The 20,595-nt window shown below is 40.6% G+C and overlaps 1 protein-coding gene across 11 annotated transcripts in view; it reads left to right on the top strand.

Annotated features, from left to right (window-relative positions):
• The window catches only part of aknad1 (AKNA domain containing 1), an 87,612-nt gene that overhangs the window by 52,963 nt on the left and 14,054 nt on the right, over positions 1–20,595 (top strand). For 9 of the 11 annotated variants that reach the window (XM_087990801.1, XM_087990798.1, XM_087990797.1 and 6 more), the window contains 5 exons: positions 5,346–5,551; positions 10,316–10,472; positions 15,483–15,629; positions 15,816–15,919; positions 18,935–19,087. In XM_087990801.1, coding sequence (XP_087846927.1) covers positions 5,346–5,551; positions 10,316–10,472; positions 15,483–15,629; positions 15,816–15,919; positions 18,935–19,087 — 767 coding nt within the window. The remainder of the gene's footprint in view (positions 1–5,345; positions 5,552–10,315; positions 10,473–15,482; positions 15,630–15,815; positions 15,920–18,934; positions 19,088–20,595) is intronic. The other 2 variants (XM_043699718.2, XM_087990802.1) reach the window with 2 other exon arrangements.

Genomic DNA, 20,595 nt, shown 5'->3' with positions numbered 1-20,595 from the left:
AACTTATTTGTGTTAATGAACCCTGTCCTTAGACATCAAGGGTTAGGTTTCAAATCCAAACTTCTGGCTTAAAGGCTGACTATACGCACTGCACCACAAGACTTCCCAACCAAGTAATTTTAGTCGCCATCTATTTTGAAAGGAGATAAACTTCGCCAATATTGTGACGATGCTGTGACTTTTAGATGTAATTTGTCCTTTTTTTAAGAGAGGTTGAACAAGAGGCAGCACGCTACCTGTAAGAAAGTAAAGAGCCTGTGAAGCCTTCCAATTTTTTATTTAAAAGTTGGAACAATGGAGACAGCCTTACTGAGTGTGGCTAGTTTTCACAGATAAAGCTTTCTAGGTTTTGTTTTTAGTTTTTAGGTTTAGTTTTAAAAAGTTTCTGCTGTGGACTTAATTAAGTAGAAGCTATCTTTCTCCTCTCTCGGTTACAGTAGAAAATAGGATTTCTGTCTGCTGCTTGGTTACTTGTGAGACAGATCAATTTTTCAGAATTTTCCTTTCTGCTAAGAAGTGTATTTATAGGATGTTACTATATTGGATCAGTTAATTAGTAACAGTTACTGTATCTATTATTCAGTTAAATTTTCCAATAGAGTTGTTATTCTAAGTTCTTCTTTCTTTGGTTTGTATTTTAACTATAGTGTTTAAATAAATTGTGGTTTTGCTTAACATTGAATAGTTTGACCAATCGCATTGCCTCTGGAACAAGGCACAAGCCTTTAAACTAAGAAAAGGTTTTCTTCAAGGCTACATTCTTAAAATATTTTGAGGTGGTCTGGTCTGGTCCATAACAATATCAATATCAGGAAGAGCTTGAAATCATGAGAATCAATTTGAGGAATGAACCTGTTAAGTAACAATTTAATTTTTAAAATGCCAGCTTGAATTTAGAAGTGGAACAATCAGCCTGACAGTCCTCCTTGAATTTTTGAGCACAGAAAGCTTTCAGGAGAGTTCAGATGAAACATTAATTACAAAATGCATAAAGAATCTGGAATGGAAATGGGACTGGATAAAAATGCAGTTGTAAGTCTGGAAACAGATAGTATTTGTGAGTCCCAGGGCAGAATTTTAAAAATTTGTTTTTTGGAATATGACCACTACATTACTGACTAGGTCAGCATTTATTGCCTTCACTAATTGCCCTTGATAAGGTGGTAGTGAGCTACCTTTTAGAACATCTGCAGTCCATGGTGTGTAGATATATACTGTATTGCCTTGGAATTTAATTTGTATGTGGTGGAACTCCTGTGCATCTGCTATGCTTTTTCAGGTCTGAAGAAGTTACAGGTTTGGACAGTACCATTAAAGGATCTTTGACAAGTTGCTATTGTGCATTTTGTGTATGGTACACACTGCTGTCATGGTGCACTGAAGATAGAGGAAGTGAGTTTTTAAGGCAGTGGTTTGGGTGATGAAAAAATGGACTGTTTTGTCCTGGGGTCCTTCTGAGACCAAGAATCATTAGATTAGATTAGATTACTTACAGTGTGGAAGCAGGCCCTTCAGCCCAACAAGTCCACACTGACCCGCTGAAGCCTAACCCACCCAGACCCATTCCCCTCCATTTACCCCTTCACCTAACACTACGGCAATTTAGCATGGCCAATTTACCTAACCTGCACATTTTTGGATTGTGGGAGAAAACCAGAGCATCCGGAGGAAACCCACGCAGACATGGGGAGAATGTGCAAACTCCACACAGAGAGTCACCTGAGGCAGGAATTGAACCCAGGTGTCTGGCGCTGTGAGGCAGCAGTGCTAACTACTGTGCCACTGTGCCGCGTGATTGGATAAACTTCTGGGTTCCAAACCAGCACTGTTTTAGAAGAACCCTAGTGCAATGTTTCAATGCCAGACCAATTAGTGTCAATGGGAGACCCTCCAATACTGGCACATCACCCAGCTGAGATCTGCCAATATATGTAGCGGGGGGAGAGAGAGAGAGAGAGAGAACCTCCGTTTTGACAGATTTTTCAGATATTACTTAAAATATGATTCAAAAGAGGCCACAACTGTCAGACCACTCTCATGGTGGGTGAACCCCTCCACTAGGTGGTGTATAGTTAAATTATCCATTGGAGAACTGACATCCTCTTCACTCCAACTTCCCCTCTTCCATCACCAAGTGAGTATGCTGCCAGGAGGCCACATCCTCTCCCTGACCCTGCTCTAGTACCTTAATTGGCCCATTAATTACCATTTTTGGCTACCTGCCATTTATGGAGAGTTAGACATTCTGCCTTAACCTGGTTCTTTAAAAAATGGCTTTAGGGACAGGATTATGCTGGAAAATATGCATTCTGCTTGCCAGTGAGGCATTCCAGGTCTGCTTGTCTCCTGCCCTACCTCCATATGGCTTTGAAAATCTGGCCATTAATTTTAAAAATTTATGAAGAACCTCACTTAGATAATGCTGTAGTAACTCAGTGGCATTTATCCACTTTTGTTCTATCTGCCTGATATCCTTACCCAACAAAAGTCTGTTAATTTCAAATATGAAAATATTAATTTGCTCTATTATTGTAGAAGCCTTTTGTAGAAGCACCTTCCAGATTGCCATTATCTTGATTGTTTATGAAAGTTTTCCAAGTGGCTTAGCTCTAATTTTAAGATTACAGTCCTTGTTATGATTGCACCAACAAAGGAAATAGTTAAACTACCTCAACAAACCCCTTTATCATTTGAACCCCTCAATTTGATGATAACTCAGCTTTCTAAACACAATTCAGGTTTACACATCCTGCCATCAAATTTTAACCCTTAAATTTTAGTCCTTTATTGTTCAAGTGAATAAGAGCTGTATGCCTTCCGAGGTCAATATATTTTTCCTGAGATTCGGTGAATGAAACTGAGGCTAGTACACTCAATGAGGTCTTTACAATGGCTGTTCTCTAATTCTGAATTCCAATCTTCCTAAGATAAACAACAATATTCAAGACTTCATTTTTGCTTATTTGTACCAGTGCCTATCTTTTGTTTTCTGAGCAACTTTCCTACCACCAAATCGTCTTGACTTTTGGAGTCATGGAGATGTACAGCACGGAAACAGACCCTTCAGTCCAACTCGCCCATGCCAACCAGATATCCCAACTAATCTAGTCCCACCTGCCAGCACCTGACACCATATCCCTCCAAACCCTTCCTATTCATATACCCATCCAGATGCCTTTTAAATGTTGCAATTGTACCAGCCTCCACCATCTTCTCTGGCAGCTATTTCCACACACGTACCACCCTCTGTGTGAAAATGTTGCCCCTTAGGTCTCTTTTATATCTTTCCCCTCTCTCCCTAAACCTATGCCGTCTAGCTCTGGACTCCCCCACCCTACAGAAAAGACTTTGTCTGTTTATCCTATCCATGCTCCTCGTGATTTTATAAACGTCTCTTAGGTCACCCCTCAGCCTCCGATCCTCCAGGGAAAACAGCCCTAGCCTATTCAACCTCTCCCTATAGCTCAAATCCTCCAACCCTGGCAACATCCTTCTCAATCTTTTCTGAACCTTTTCAAGTTTCACAACATCTTTTTGATAGGTCGGAGACCAGAATTGCATGCAATATTCCAACAGTGGCCTAATCAATGTCCTGTACAGCTGCAACATGACTTCCCAACTCCTGTACTCAATACTCTGACCAATAAAGGAAAGCATACCAAGTGCCTTCTTCACTATTCTATCTACCTGTGACTCCACTTTCAAGGAGCTGTGAACCGGCACTCCAAGGTCCCTTTGTTCAGGAACACTTCCTAGGACCTTACAAATCCTGCTAAGGTTTCCCAAAATGTAGCATATTTATCTAAATTAAACTCTATCTGCCCATTGGCCCATCTCATCAAGATCCCGTTGTAATCTGAAGTAATCCTCTTCGCTGTCCACTACACCTCCAACTTTGGTGTCATTTGCAAACTTACTAACTATACCTCTTATGCTCACATCCAAATCATATAAGTGATGAAAAGTAGTGGACCCAGCACCGATCCTTGTGGCACTCCTCTGGTCATAGCCTCCAGTCTGAAAAACAACCCTCCGTCATCACCCTCTGTCTTCTACCTTTGAGCCAGTTCTGTATCCAAATGGCTAGTTCTCCCTGAGATCTAACCTTGCTAATCAGTCTCCCATGGGGAACCTTGTCGAACGCCTTACTAAAGTCCATGTAGATCACATCTACTGCTCTGCCCTCTTCAAGCCTCTTTGTTACTTCTTCAAAAAACTCAATCAAGTTTGTGAGACATGATTTCCCACGCACAAAGCCATGTTGACTATCCCTAATCAGTCCTTGCCTTTCCAAATATATGTACATCCTGTCCCTCAGGATTCCCTCCAACAACTTTCCCACCACCGACGTCAGGCTCACAGGTCTATAACTCCCTGACTTGTCCTTACCGCCCTTCTTCAACGGTGGCACCACCTTAGCTAACCTCCAGTCTACCGGCACCTTACCTGTGACTATTGATGATACAAATATCTCAGTAAGAGGCCCAGCAATCACTTCCCTCACTTCCCACAGAGTTCTTGGGACACCTGATCAGGTCCTGGGGATTTATCCACTTTTATGTGTTTCAAGACATCCAGCACTTCCTCCTCTGTAATATGGACATTTTGCAAGATGTCACCATCTATTTCGCTACTTTCTATATCTTCCATGTCCTTTTCCACAGTAAATACTGATGAAAAATACTCATTTGGTATCTCCCCCATCTCCTGCAGCTCCACACAAAGGCTGCCTTGCTGATTCTCTCCCTAATTACCCTTTTGTCCTTAATCTTGCTGGGTTTTTTTAAATGACTGACCACCACCAGTAATATGCCTGTGTAGAATTAGATATTTTACAAGCAAAGCCATTACGGGCAATATGAACCATCAGAAGTGAAGAAGGTAAGGAGAGCAGGAAGGGGCTAAATCACAATTGATTTGGAGGGGAAAATAAGGCATTGTATCCCCTGCCATGTCCAACTCTCCTGAAGGCATCAAGAGCATTGATAGACAGTGTGTGTGCTCCTTCACAAAGGACACCCGAGCATGGACATAACCATGGAGGAGGGGCAGACAGTCATTAGATATGAGTCCCTCTACAGCCTGCTGCCCGGACCTGTTATGCTTATCGCTTTGGGATTTGACTACAAGTGTCATCAGCTTTCTCCAATCCATGCAAATACTGATAAACAGTAAAAAAAAGTACAACAATGATATTTTGTGGATAAATTTAAACATGTTGCCCTTATTGTGAATAAATGAGGTCAAAATTAGTATTTATAATCTTTCAAAGTTTTAAGTGGTTCCGTATTAATTATATGTTAATATACTTTCTTTTGTTAAATTTAATTTTTGAAACTCTTCAGATACTCAAATGTTTGTGAAAATATGCATTCCTGTAAGAGAGGATTACATAATGGAAGCAATGAATCAACCCACACAACTGAAAATATAATGGAAAATGATAACAAAGTAAGGCAGTTACTTCAGATGGCAGATCCATCTGGCTGTACCAATCCATTGAAGTGGCATGAACCCATCATTGGTGTAACAGACTTGTCAGCAGCTGCAGGTAATTAAACAAAATGAGTCTATCGATGAAATCTTATACTATTCTGAGCGATAATGGCTATGGCAAGATTTGTGGTAAATTTGTGTGTGGAATCTGGCAAGGCCCCTCTCAACTTCAAGAGTAAATCACTGGGCCTTTCTTGCACTTAACGAGAGGTAGTGAGTTTCTCGAGGGGCAATGGTGATTTGCCGAATCAGGAGGTTATAGCTTGTGAAACAACTCATCTCATTAATATTAAACTTGCTATCTTATCAAATGTGCCAAACAAACTGAGTGATCACAATTCTCAACATGGAATTCAGAGCAAATACCCAGTGACTTTAGTTGGCCACTACTTCAAAAGATCTTTGGGCACTGGGCACCAACATCTTATGGCACGCTCCATGTACTAACCCAATGATGTCCATTGACATCAAAATACAATATGTGCCAGCCTCTGGACTTGTTGGGCCAAAGGGCCTGTTTCCACACTGTAGGGAATCTAATCTAATCTCTGAGAACTGTCACAACTCATCTCTAATCCACTTAAAATGTAGTTTGCCACTTCATTGTGCACCGAGGGCTGCAATTATCATTGTAATGCTGCTGCAAGGACACTGTGTGCTCAGGGACACACATCCAGCTCATGGGAACGACCTGGATGCTCACAGCGAGGAGTTATTCCTGGAACAACGCATGATAATATGAGGACAGAATCAAATGAGGGCAACACTATCCTTCAGGGGTTAGGTAGTTAATGAGACAAATTCGATAAGATTTGGCAAGAAATCCTCTGTCTAGAATCCTCCAAAAAACTCAATTTGACTGGCACTTATCGAAATAAATGTAGGATTCAGCCTTATTTCTTTTTAGATAATGGAAGACAAAACTTGGAACATTTAGAGTCATACAGCACGGAAACAGGCCCTTTGGCCCAACCAGTCCATGCCAAACATAATCCCAAAGTAAACTAGTCCAACCTGCCTGATCCTGGCCCATATCCCTCCAAATCTTTCCTATTCATGTACTTCTCCAAATGTCTTTTAAACACTGTAATTTTACTCACAGCCACCACTTCCTTAGGACATTCATTCCACATGTGAACCACCCTCTGTGTAAAACATTGAACCTTATGTCTTTTTTAAATCTCTCTCCTCTCACCTTAAAAATATGCTCCTTATTCTTGAAATCCCCCATCGTAGGGAAAAGACAGCTACTATTAACTTTATCTATACTGCTCATTACTTTATAAACTTCTATAAGGTCATCTCTCAACCTCCTACACTCCAGTGGAAGAGTTCCCAGCCTATTGAGCCTTTCTTTATAACTCAAACCTTCCATACCCGGCAACATCCTGGTAAATCTCTTCTGAACCTGCTGCAGCATAATAATATCCTTCCTATAACTGAGCGACCAGAACTGGACACAATATTCCAGAAGAGACCTCACCAATGTCTTTTACAACCTCAATATGACTCCAGTTCCTCTACCCAAAGCATGCCAAACACCTTTTTAATCACCCTGTCCCAATGTGACACAAACGTCAAAGAAATGTGTACCTGAAGCACAGATCCTTCTTTTCGGCAATACTACCCAATGCTCTACAATTACTTGTTAAAGCCCTACCCTTGTTTGTTTTATCAAAATGCAATATCTCACATTTATCCAGATTGAGCTTCATCTACCATTTTTCAGCCCATTGACCCATTTGATTAAGATCACTTTGTAATCGTAGAAAATCTTCTTCAGTGTCTACCATGCCACAAATTTTGGTGTCGTCCACAAACTGACTAACCATGCCTTCTACATTCTCATCCAATCATTTTGATTGTCTTTGACATATAGTTTGAATCATTAAAATTGACCTACATATATATTCCAGTCAAAACTGAAAACTATCACAACCTCTGTAGAGTCTGATAAATTATAAAAAGAAATTTGAACTTCCAGTTAATAGCTGAAAGGATAAGACAACAAGATTTCATGCTTGAAGACTTTTATTGCAACAAAGGACCAAAAGCAGTTTATTTTTTGGATATACTTTACACTGTCCTTTTAATCAACTTTAAACTCTTGGAATCAGTCTAAGATGATTTTTTACTGTCCAGGTTTATTTTATTTTCTATTCTTTTCTTTTCTCAGCCAAGGAACCTCTAATCTCAAAGCTAGTTTTGGCGGTGAGGGTTTTTTCCTCTTTTCAATCCAAACACGATCTCCCACTTATGTTTCTCTGCAGTGAACCACAGCATCTTGATGCCTGAACTGCTCTCTGTCTAGCTGTCTGTCTCTCTCTTTCTTTCTCTTTCTCTCTCTCTGTGTCTCTCTCTCTGTCTGTCTCTCTTTCTCTCTCTCTCTCTCTCTCTCTGTCTTTCTTTCTCTCTCTCTCTCTGTCTCAGGTGCTGTCAGACTAACTAGGTCTTTGACTTTTCAGAGATTCTTAGACCCTTACCCAAACTCAGTAACAATGTTTGTTAAATGGGCCTTGGATCTAGGTAGGAATGCTGATTAGCTATTCCTGAGACCTCAACTCTCTTTCATTTTGGAAGCAAGTGGACAATTTGAAGAATGACTGTGCACTATCCATCATTGTCAGGCCTTTGAAAACTGACAGTCCATCCACTGTTAGCACAAAGGCTGCTGCTTTAGTCTCGAATTGATAGCACCTTGCAGCTTCTTCCCTTAGGAATGATCTAGCCATCCAATCAGGAACAGCAGATGGGCTCTGGCACTGAATGGCCAGTGATCAGCCCTCCAGCACTTGCAGATCAGCAGCCCCACAAGTGGATTAGTGGAGTGGGTTGGGAGTTACTAATTTGAAATATGGAAAGAAAGAAGGAGGTCAGGTGAGTTCTTGTTTTGTCTTTTAAAGTAGCCACAGTTGGCCTGAGCATAATTCCAGCTGTCCTTACAGGTGCTTGTTGGAAGGGAGTTAGTCTAGTCTTTCCTATGGACACTTGTGCTTTCCCTCACCCTACTTACCTTGAGCCCATCACAATGGTCTGGACATTGTCAGTTAATATAGGCTCCCTACAAAACTAGGAATCCTGCTCATCTTGGAATAGAGGAGAAAGTGAGGGCTGCAGATGCTGGAGATGCAGGACATGCAGGTCCTTGGACTCCTCCATCGCCAGACCATGGCAACACGCTGGTTGGAGGAAGAGCTCCTCATCTTCTGCCTGGGAACCCTCCAACCACAAGGGATGAACTCAGATTTCTCCAGTTTCCTCATTTCCCCTCCCCCCACCTTGTCTCAGTCAAATCCCTCGAACTCAGCACTGCCTTCCTAACCTGCAAACTTCTTCCTGACCTCTCCGCCCCCACCCCAGTCCGGCCTATCACCCTCACCTTGACCTCCCTCCACCTATCGCATTTCCAACGCCCCTCCCCCAAGTCCCTCCTCCCTACCTTTTATCTTAGCCTGCTGGACACACTTTCCTCATTCCTGAAGAAGGGTTTATGCCCGAAACGTTGATTCTCCTGTTCCTTGGATGCTGCCCGACCTGCTGCGCTTTTCCAGCAACACATTTTCATCTTGGAATAGAACCTTAATAACTAGTTATTAGATTACTTACAGTGTGTAAACAGGCCCTTCGGCCCAATAAGTCTGCACCGACCCGCAACCCACCCAGACCCATTCTCCTAACACTACGGGCAATTTAGCATGGCCAATTCACCTAACCTGCACATTTTTGGATTGTGGGAGGAAACCGGAGCACCCGGAGGAAACCCACGCAGACACGGGAAGAATGTGCAAACTCCACACAGAGAGTCGCCTGAGGCGGGAATTGAACCCGGGTCTCTGGCGTTGTGAGGCAGCAGTGCTAACCACTGTGCCACCGTGCTGCCCACAAAGGTCTGCCAGTCAGGTCATTACCTCTGAGTCAGGTGATCCCAATCCAGTTCTGTTTCTTTTAAATTTCTTGAGAGACTTCTGGTGCTTTGGTAGTGTCCTTACCTCTGGGCTTGAATCTGACGCTTCTCAGGTTCAAATCCAGCTGCTCCAGAGGTGTGTCACACATCTGATTACATTGATTAAAAATATCAATGTGACATCTCAATGGGTAAAATAAATTGAAATTGCTAAGATCAGGATTTTGGTTGGGAAAAATGGGTTGGCCCACTTCCAATCTCGATCTCAATTTCAATTGACAATTTGGCCGAGAATATCAGCAGGTTTAATTATAAGCTTAATTTGATGATTTCAAGCTATTCTGTTTTGCGACAGTGATATCTTGAAGGAATTTTCTTGGAGATTGTATGCAACAATAGTAATTAATTAAGTAATTAATTTTATTACTTTTAATACTTTATAGGTATAGCAAAATAAATGTGGTTAGTTCATGTTACATAATTTAGTAACTGCAAGTGTTAAGAAAAAGTGTATTGGTGTTATTCTATTCTTTCCTCTGTAATTTACTAAACACTAATTCTTACTGTGCTTGAAAGAACATCTTTTAGTTTTGCACCTTAACAATTAAACTTTGCCACCACGATAAATAAGTAACAAATAAGTCACATCAACTAGAATAGAGTAGGCATAGATTTTAAAATAGATTATCAATCCAGCTATTCAACACAAGAATGGTGCGCAGTGATCAAAAGAGAAATGGAAAAAAGCCCAGAAGTTTCAAAAACATAATTGTCACATATCTTGTTTACTTAACTTTAAGATGGTAATCTGGAGGCATGACGTATCAGCATTATATTAATTCCCAAATTATTATATATAATATTACTATTATCTAGTACTGATATCAAACCTTGCATTTGAAATGATTATTGTAGGAAATTGTTCCCCAGACTTGGACCTTCTCACTGAGAGCTCAGAGGATCATATACCACTACCAATCCCTCAACAGTGTAAATCCAAAACATTGCTACAGCAGACTAATTGTGGTGAAAAAGAAAATGAAGACTTATCTCAATCATGGTCAACAAAAAAGTAAGTGAAAGATTATACATAAGCTTAAAGTAAATTAAGATAAATTATATTTACTTTATGAGCAAATGTTAATTGGATATGAGCCATTTACATTTCAATTGTTATAAGTATTCCAAGGTGAGTGAATCAATAGTTTACTAAGTGCCACTGAGCAAAGGTTGCATTAATTTTAAATATTTAATTAACTAGAAATTTATTTCTGTACAATTGATTCTGAGATCTTTGAAATGCTCAGTCCATGTAAGATGCTTGCATTTAAAATTAATTTGCAAGGTTAAAACATTTTTCTGTTAGATTCACACTTGGTAAAAATGTAATAAAAGTTCTAAATATGAGGCTTAATATTTATTAAAGCATATAAAAGCCATCCATCAAATTACAGTAGATAGATCTCTATCACTTGCTGTTTTTATGTAACAAACCTTACAGAAGAACAAATACAATGTAATATTGCATGTGTAAATTTATTTACGTAATGCTTAAATTATTTTAAAATTCGTTGAAGAAGCTTTGAAATTGGTGGGACATGTTTTGTGTATTACAGTCCAATATCTACATTTGAATATCTAATTTTCTGTCTCTTCCAAAATTAACAACTTTTTAGGAAAGCACAAAAAAATCCCAAAATTTAACTCAGTTTCTAACTAGGACCTCAAACTGCAAGCCCTCAACCCCATGCAATTGAACTGCCAAAAGGTATTTGATAATTTACACTCTAAGATTAATAGGTAAAGCAAGTTTTGAGAAGATTTATAGCTCACGTTGAGGTTCAGGATGCAGGTATGCTCACTGAGCTGGAAGGTTTGTTTTCAGATGTTTTGTCACCATACTAGGTAACATCTTCAGTGAGCCTCCGGGTGAAGCACTAGTGGTGTAGCCCACTTTCTATTTATGTGTTTGGGTTTCCTTGGGTTGATGATGTCATTTCCTGTGGTGATGTCATTTCCTAATCTTTTTCTCAGCGGGTGATAAATGGGATCCAAGTCAATGTGTTTGTTGATTGAGTTCTGATTGGAATACACTGTATAAACTGTATACACCACACACTGCAGCACAGAGGAACTACAAAGAGCAGAGGAAAATCACTTATACAGTATATTCAAAAAGAACGGGTACCCAATGAACACAGTCCACCGGTTTCTCAGCAACAAACCCAAAAAGCAGACAAAACACATCCAGAAACCCTAGCCACTCTCCCCTACATCAAAGACATCTCAGAAATGACTGCCAGACTACTCAGACCCCTTGACATCATGGTAGCCCACAAACCCATCAACACACTAAAACAGCAGCTAATGAACTTGAAAGACCCTATACAGACAAGCAAAACTAATGCCATTTACAAAATACCTTGCAAGAACTGTAACAAACACTACATTGGTCAAACAGGCAGAAAACTAGCCATAAGGATACATGAACATCAACTAGCCACAAAAAGACATGACCCACTCTCACTCGTATCCTTACATACGGATGAGGAAGGACACCACTTCATCTGGGACAACACATCCATCCTAGTTCAAGCCAACAGAGACACACATGAGAATTCCTAGAAGCATGGCATACCAACCGGAACTCTATGAGCCAACACATTGACTTGGATCTCATTTACCACCCTCTGAAAAAAAGAACAGGAAATGACATCACCACATGAAATGATGTCACCACAGGAAATGACATCACCAACCCAAGGAAACCCAAACACAAATAGAAAGCAGGCTACATGGAGACTCACTGAAGATGTTACCTAAAATGGTGACGAAATGTCTGAAAACAAACCTTCCAGGTCAGTGAGCAAACCTACATCCATTAATAGATAAACTTAAAACTGTGGAAATTCAGGTCAAAAACACAACAATGGATGAGAAATTTGCTCGAGTGTTGAAAACAGCAGATGAGCCATGCTCAATGGGTGAGTAGTTAGTGGAATATCCCAAGGTTCAAAGTTGAGACCACTACTTTTCAAATAGGCATCAATGACTTAAGAACTGATCGGATTTATAAATTCCACCAAACCAGGGGCTGTAATAGAAATCGACTAGGTAGTCCAGACATTATAGGTTGAGTTAAACAAAATATGTGAGTTCACTGCACAAGCAACTAAAACATGATGCAGATAAACATGAAATTCTGCTCAAAGTGAGAAAAAAGGTAACAAAAAAACTGTACAAATGGTGTACAAATTTATCTATCTTGCACCCTCTCTGATCTTTTTCTGCTTGGCCTTCTGCAGTGTTCCAATTAAGATTAACACAAGTCTAAGGATCTGCACTTAACAGCCTCTGGACTCAATATTGTGTTAAAAAACTATAGACCTTAACCCCTACCCTCATTTTGTTTTGCTGATCTTTTTCTCTCATTTCTTTCTTAAATCCTGTAGTTTGCTTTTGGATGACTTCTATCCTGCCAATTCGTATTTCCCCGTATGTGCTCGCCACTGCCGGGATCTTTGGCACACTTTTTTTTACTTGTCCCATTGTTATTCCTTTTGGTTTTTCACCATGAAACCTTTTGTCACTTAATCTCTCCTACCCTCCACTCTATCACAAACTATCCCTTTTATTCTTCTTCCCAACTTTTCCCTTTCATTTGCTCAACTTTAAAGGCTGAATTTTCCCATATTTTGGCTGTGTCATTTTCAATGGGTTTTCTGCCATGGCATATGGCAATTTTTCTCAAACAATCTTTCTCTGTTCAATTCTTTAATTATGTATCCGGCAACCACAGTGCTCTTCTCATTGAATTATGAAGAGGGAGAAGTGCTCGCCACTGCCGGGATCTTTGGCATAGAGGCTGCAGATGCTACCTTTAAACACTGGCTGTGCACTAGCATGGCAAACCAGGAAATACCATTTAAAGGCAGTTGCTTCACCACTATACTGGAGGAGATGGCTGAGAGAGAGACATTGGAACCTTGAGGGGTAGTCATAACTTGTGCCTGAAAGTCAGGATATCCCCCCACCCCACCCCTGCATGCTTTATGTTGAATTTTATATAGCTGTCCCTGTCAACCCTGCCAAATTTTGAGGCAGTAACATTCCCACCAAGCCTTTTATTTGAAAATCAATATCCCCTATTTTCCACTCACCAAAGAAGATAGACATTCGGATAATATGACAAAGAAACCAAGCAGATTCAGCTCATCAGTTATTCCAAATGGAGTCCATGTTGGAAATCTGGCACCAAGATCTCATGGCATATTCCATGGGTACTGCCAAATGCACCCCTGCTTCATGGATACTGGTATCCAACATCTGCCAGCTTTATTTCCAATTCATCTTACGGTTCAGCACATCAGTGCAGTGCTGCACCAGTCACTATCATTGTAATGCTCCAATAAGGTCATTGTCAGCATCCAGCTCATGACCTGCTCCAGGTGCATCTCTTCACCAACTGTTTTGAGTTTTGAGTTAATCCAGTGCTCACAGCATTGATGCCTTGCATTGCCTTCCCTTGCTTTTTTGTGAATTTTCCTTTCAGGCTTGTAATACTCTCCTGTCTTGCTGTTCAGTGCAGACTCGAAAAGTGTGGCACTGGAAGAGCACAGCAGGTCAGACAGCATTCAAGGAACAGGAGAGTTGACATTTCGGGCATAAGCCCTTCATCAGGAATGTGAAGGGGGAAGGGGGCTGAGAGATAAATGGGGGAAGGTAGCTGGGAAGGCGATAGGTGAATGCAGGTGGGGGGGTGAAGTAATTGTGAAAGGTCAATGGGATGGTGGAGACAAAGCCTAAAAGTTTGTCACAATTGTCAGCGGGTCTCAGTCCAGACAACGAGGATAGCCTTTGCTTAAGGATTCTAGCACATTACGTTAAGGGCTGCTCAGACACAAGTCCAGGGTATGGTCAGGATGGGCAGAATCAGAATCCTCTCCAAATAAGGGGTGATGGAAACCTTGACTTGACTCTATATGCCCTACCATGATCTGTTTACCTCCTGGAATGAGAAAGAGACAGGGATTAAGCAGATCAAAGTAAGTGGCAAAGCTGTTGATTTTGGTGCAAGTGAGTCCCAAGCAAATGAGCAGGCAGTGCAGAGGACATACAGGTTTAATGCTGTCGGAGTTAGGTGTGAGTGAGAGCAAGTAGGGCAAGATGGTGCAGGTAGTTTTGAGAATGGTAGAACATGAGCTTTGATGGGAGGTGAGTACAAAGGGAGAAATCAAGTGAATGTGAGATATCAGAGAGGAAATGTTAGGTCTTAGACAGCAGAGTTGAGAAAGACATCGATCTCCTTCCTACACTGCTGGAAATTCCTCCATGCAGTTGAGACGGCCTTATTCTGAGTGGCCCCCTCAGACGAAGACCACCACGTGAGTCTGGTGCTGTGACGTCTATTGCTGGTCATGGGGGTTGAGGAAAACCTTCCTGGGCACCATCGCATCCAACAGCACCCTGCCTACAAAGTAGTACATTGAATTCCACTTGCCTGCCATGTCCATGGGCAAATATCAGGAACGATGCACAGCAGATTCATACTGACAGTGTTTGTCTAGGTATACAATGGACTTTTAAAGATTGTGCGGATGAAGAGAGGCCAGCGAATCCTGGGATACCTGCTGACTGGCAAGGTGTTCTAGAAAAAGCATGTGGCAAGATGGCGCAGAAATCAGACATGAGAGACACCTTAGGGTTGCGTAGGTAATTAATGAGGCAGGTTTGGTGAAATAGGGCTAAGAAATCCCGCTGCCTCTTGGCAAGAAAATCTCAAATAAACTCAATGCTATTTAGACTTGGACAAAAAATGTACGATTTAGCCTTATGCTTTTCTCTAGTGAACTGGAAGACTTATTCTAAATGTGTTACTTGTGTTAAATTCTCTTGCGCAGTACACTCTGCCTTTTAATTGTGGATGTGCAGATTTGAGGTGGACAAGTACAAAAGGGAGTCCCAAAAATTTAAAGATTGTCAACTACATATAAAATGTACTTATTACCGTATCCTCAAGATGTAATGCTGTTAATGTACTCGTACAAAGAGATTTATTAATCTACTTATTTCTTTACCAAAGTGAAGAAGTCTTGGAGCTGCAAAATGAAGTCTCAAAACTCAAGCAATCACTAAGGGAAAATCTTTCAAAGTTGTCCAATGTATCTCCATCACAGAGACAAAGATATCGAACCAGATCGTGCCATAGTGAGAAATTTTCATCTACAAGGTAAAATTATTAATAATATTAGAGCGTATTTATGAAAAATGTGGGTCTGTTTATTAAGTTTACGACTATGAATCTTAATGGATAGTAACAGTTTTATTTCAACAGTGTCTGCAGATGAATGCTTTGATTATGGAATTAATTCTCTACACTTATTTTACATTTAACGTATTTTCTTTTAAACAACAGATGTGAGGAGGATGTTAAGTTAACTACGAATTTCTTAAACAGCCTAAAAAGAAAATCCTGTAGTTGGCAAAGAGGAGATAAAGATGCTTCAAATCCAAAACTAAGTGAGTGCTTTAAACTCTTCCATGTTATCTTATGCCCTTGTAGATTTGCCATACAGGTTGTACATTTTCTAACATAAACTATATTGAACCAGATCATGCCATAGTGAGAAATTTTCATCTACAAAGTAAAATTATTAATAATATTAGAGTGTATTTATGAAAAATGTGGGTCTGTTTATTAAGTTTACAGACTATGACCATATGTTTTGCAAAAATGTCTAATTTCATGATTTGCATGTTTTAAGATTATAACTTCTAAGTTTTTAAAAGTAAGATAATGGAGCACCTCGTGGGAAGTTGGTAAACCAACCTAAAGTAATTATAATCCAAAGAGTGGCCTGTGTTTATGTAATAAGGTGAGAGTTAGAAGTGGGAAATACTTTAACAACAGATGGCCCCTTTCTGAGTCTTAGTCAAGATGAGGTATCTTCAGATGTCTTCATAAGTGGTTAATGTAGGACACATGTAGAACCAAAGATATACTTTGGAAGGTGTATTAATTGAAATCTTTATCTGGGACATCTCACGTTTCCAAGTTGCCATAGGGATAGACTGCAGGGGAAGACATGCGGGGTAATGCTAGAGCTAGGACAGCTTGGAAACAGGTAAAGAGAGAAAGCTGGTAGCAGCTAATGCTAGGAAGCAATGAAGACCTGTAAATAGCAAAGGGATTTTGGAAGTAAGGGTGATGTCTAATTTTGGAGTCAATGAGAAAGAAAGCACTGAGGCCCAGTTTTGAACTTGCTCCGTTACCCATTGATTCCAGTTTTGCAAGTGTCTCTTGATGCCGCACTTGGTCAAATGAGGCCATGATGTCAAGAGCTGTCACTCTCACCTCAGCTTTGGAATTCAGCTCTTTTGTCCATGTTTGAACCAAGGCTGTAATGATGTCAGGAGTGGAGGAGCCCTAGCTGAACCCAAACTGGGCATCAGTAAGCAGTTTATTGCTGAGCAGGTGTTGCTTGATAGCACTCTTGATGACACCTTCCATCACTTTACTGATGATCGAGACTAGACTAATGGTGTGGGAGTTGACCAGGTTGGATTTGACTTGCTTTTTTTTTAGACACGACATACCTGGAAAACTTTCCAAACTATCTGGTAGATGCCAATGTTGTTACAGTGATAATTTACTTTGTACTGCAAAGGACATTTTTTGAAAGTTAAGGCAGTATTTTATCCTCCTTAGAGGCAAGTAGAGGAAGTTATAATTAAGCAAGTTGTCCCTAGGCAGAAACTCGTCATCTTTTCACCACCTCATCAATTAATTTTTGAGCAAGATGATCTACCAGGACTTTCTCAACATGCCATCAATAAAGGTTCCTAAGTTGTCAAATTGTGCATTTGGTGGGGTGGGGGGGCCTCAACCTGAAATTTCACAGATAACCTACCTTCCTATTAGATATGAAAAGTGGCTAGATTCCCGACTGTGTAACCAAAGTGATCTGTCAGATTAAGGGAGTGGTCTCCAATTTCCCCAATCTGGGGTAATTAGAGGGAAATTGTATACCCACTGAAACCAACCTGCTTCTTTGCCTTCGACCCCTCCAACTCACCTCCCTGTGAGTCCCATCTGTGAGAAGCAAAAGAAAAGCCACCTTCTTGCCTTTGCATCCTATAAGGAGTAAGCCATGACACATGATCTTTAGGACCAAGAAACCTCTGGCCTCTGTTTAGCGCACAGTCAGTCATATTTTCTCGGAAATTGAGGTGTCAAGTTAGTTGACATTCAATACTACTACCCTCATGAGTCATCTGAAAATGGGAAAATCATGCTGGGGAGTACAAAATACTTTATGAAGCAGTTCTGTTCTAAGGAACTGGAATTGGTAGCATAAGCATATACTGGGACTAAATATTTTAAAATATTTGCTGCAATTCAGGAGAAGTGATTGGGGGATGTAAGCAGTTAGCTGACCCCAAAAATTTGGTTTACCAATTGACTTAAAACTGCCCATGTGAACTCTCAAATCAGGAGGTGATCACAGTCACAATTATGGCACTACAAACATTGGCTGAAGTTATAAGAAGAATGCTCTTCCAGTTGTGCAAAAAAAGGATTCTGCAAGTTGTCTTTTATTACTTGCAGACAGGGAACTCTTTTCCTTCCCAGCTTTGCATTATGGAGCCCCTATATTTTTATAAGGAAGCAGAAGAATAACAGAGGAATGAAGAAACAACACAGTACAAAACTACAACAAATGAAAAAGTCACCAATTAGGAATTATTCTTTCAACAATGTACAGACCAAACCATTCCCTACAGAAAAGACATCAACTATCTGTATCAGTTCTGATTCCTCCAGAATCCTTATGTATTGTAACTTATCCAGTACAAAATTGTTTTCAGAACTATACTCTTTTTCAAGATGAATTTCTCTGGGCTGCTAAGTGTAAATAAGTGAATGGTGGATTGGGTGAGAATGCAGCTGGTTGGATAGATATGGAAAGCAATTTTCATTCGTTCATTCTCTTCTGTTCTCTTTCACCTGAATGGCATCTCACTTTGTATTATCTAAAGGCAAAGAAAATGAAATAAATATAATTTATACAACTACTGTGGTAATTTCTCTTTACCTTTTATTGCTCTCTAATCATATTTCCAGCTACGTTTGCATTCCCAAAACATTGTACAAATGGTACAGATAAATCTGCACTTACCTTTGGCTCTCCTACATCTTCCACAGCGTATTGGGCAACATAGCTTGGTAACAGCACCAGAGTTTTTATTTCATGAGGTATTTTATTGTTTAACTCTTGGTTTGATTATCCCAATGGAAATTTCTGCCTTTTCCTATGAGACATACAAGAATTTGCAAGATACCAGGCTTGCAATTTACAATTCAGAAATGATTCTGCTGAAGCCATCATATTCACAATTTCACCAATGTGACATGTTACTAAATATATAGAAATATATATACCTCTCAATAATTGTAACATGGAAGTTAGTTTCTATAATTCTCAATAGTTTCATCATAAATGAGTAATTTATTTTATTACTGTTTTATTACAGACAACAGAATGGAAGATCTATTTTTTTCTGATACACAAATATCTGTATATGCAAAGCAAGGTTTCTTGGAAAAACCAAGAACAGCTCATCATAGACGAAGTTACTCAGAAGGTCACAAATCAACCAGGACTTGGCTAAAAGGTTCATATAAAGGTAATACTTATTTATACATTACTAATGGTGAGCCTTCACTTGCAAATAGGAACAAAAGATAACAACACAGATTGGAAAAGTATTCAATTTTAATGTTAAAGTATATTTAGTATGTAGAGAAAAAGTGTTATTTTGGTAACTATTTATGGAGAAGCAATTAATTGAGGATCTGAGCCATTTCACTGAATAGATATTTAAGATGTGGAGGTGCCAGTGTTGGACTGGGTTGGACAAGGTTAAAAATCACACAACACTAAGTTATAGTCCCAACAGGTTTATTTGGAAGTACTAGCTTTCAGAGAACTCCTTCATCAGGTTACATGTTGAAGGAGCAGTGCTCTGAAAGCTAGTACTTCCAAATAAACCTGTTGGACTATAACCTGGTGTTGTGTGATTTTTAACTAGATATTTAAGAAAATTCCACTTAATTGATTCATGGAAAAAAATCATTTTGTAAGTGAACAGAACATTTATGGATTCATTAAAATATTCTGGCCAAATATTATTCAGAAAGAAACCATCAAGACAGCAACTACGAGGGAACCTCAATTATCCAAATATCAATTACCTGAATTTCGGGTTATCCGAAGAAGATCTCAAGGTCCCAATAGAAACATTACATCGAAGAGGTGTTTCCAACACTGATCGCGTCTTTTGGTTACAATGATTAAAAATGTACTCGGCTTACTGAAATGCTGCCGTGAACAGTCCTGATCATCGATGAGAGCCCAGGCACCGTCTCCAAATGACTGACCGCCCACTCTCTGTCTCTCCACACCTTCTCTTGAGTTCCACATAGGGGTATACCCTAAGTCCTTCCATCTCCAGATAATCTCTCCAAAGGCAACAGCAGTCTTACTGTTGATGTTCACTCCAGCTGCCCTGGAGAGGGGTTGGGGGAAGGTGGGTGTTGGGCGGGGTCAGACAGTGGGTGTGTTTGGATGGGGTTGGGGGGTGGCAGACGGGGGCTGAGTTTGGACGGAGTTGAGGGGGGTTTGAACAGAGTTGGGGTGAGGGCGGAGGGGAGCGGGGTTGGGGGCAGACGAGGAGCAAGTTTGGAGGGGGTTGTGGGGTGGACGGTGGGAGGGAACGGATAGGGAGAGGTTTGGATGGGGTTGGAGGGTGGACAGTGGGAGTGGCCTGGATGGGGTTGGGGGTCAGGCAGGGGCGCGGACGGTGGGAGGGGTTGGAGGGGGTTGTGGCTCGCACGCTGTGTGCTGCTGCCTAGTCTCCTGAACGGGGAGCGGACTTAGCAAGTGCTCGCTGTGTCAATCCCATTGAACTGATGGCAGGGGGCACTGAGGCTTTAGCAATGCTGCAGGTCCCTTACACACCAGTGTGTGTCTGCTCAGAAACAAACCCTGAGACAGAGAGAGGGAGCAAGGCAGGCAGAGCGAGGAAAAAGGAAACTTCAGAAAACTCAGAGCCCCAGAGGAGAGACATTGAATCAGTTAACTGAATAATCAATTATCCAAACGAAATAGTGCCCACCCATCTCGATGGGATAA

The sequence above is a fragment of the Chiloscyllium plagiosum genome, unplaced genomic scaffold, assembly GCF_037043375.1.
Source record: "Chiloscyllium plagiosum isolate Xiang-an unplaced genomic scaffold, Cpla_swu_hap1 HiC_scaffold_9, whole genome shotgun sequence".
NCBI classification, from domain to species: Eukaryota; Metazoa; Chordata; class Chondrichthyes; order Orectolobiformes; family Hemiscylliidae; genus Chiloscyllium; species Chiloscyllium plagiosum.
This window is presented reverse-complemented; position numbering and strand designations above follow the sequence as displayed.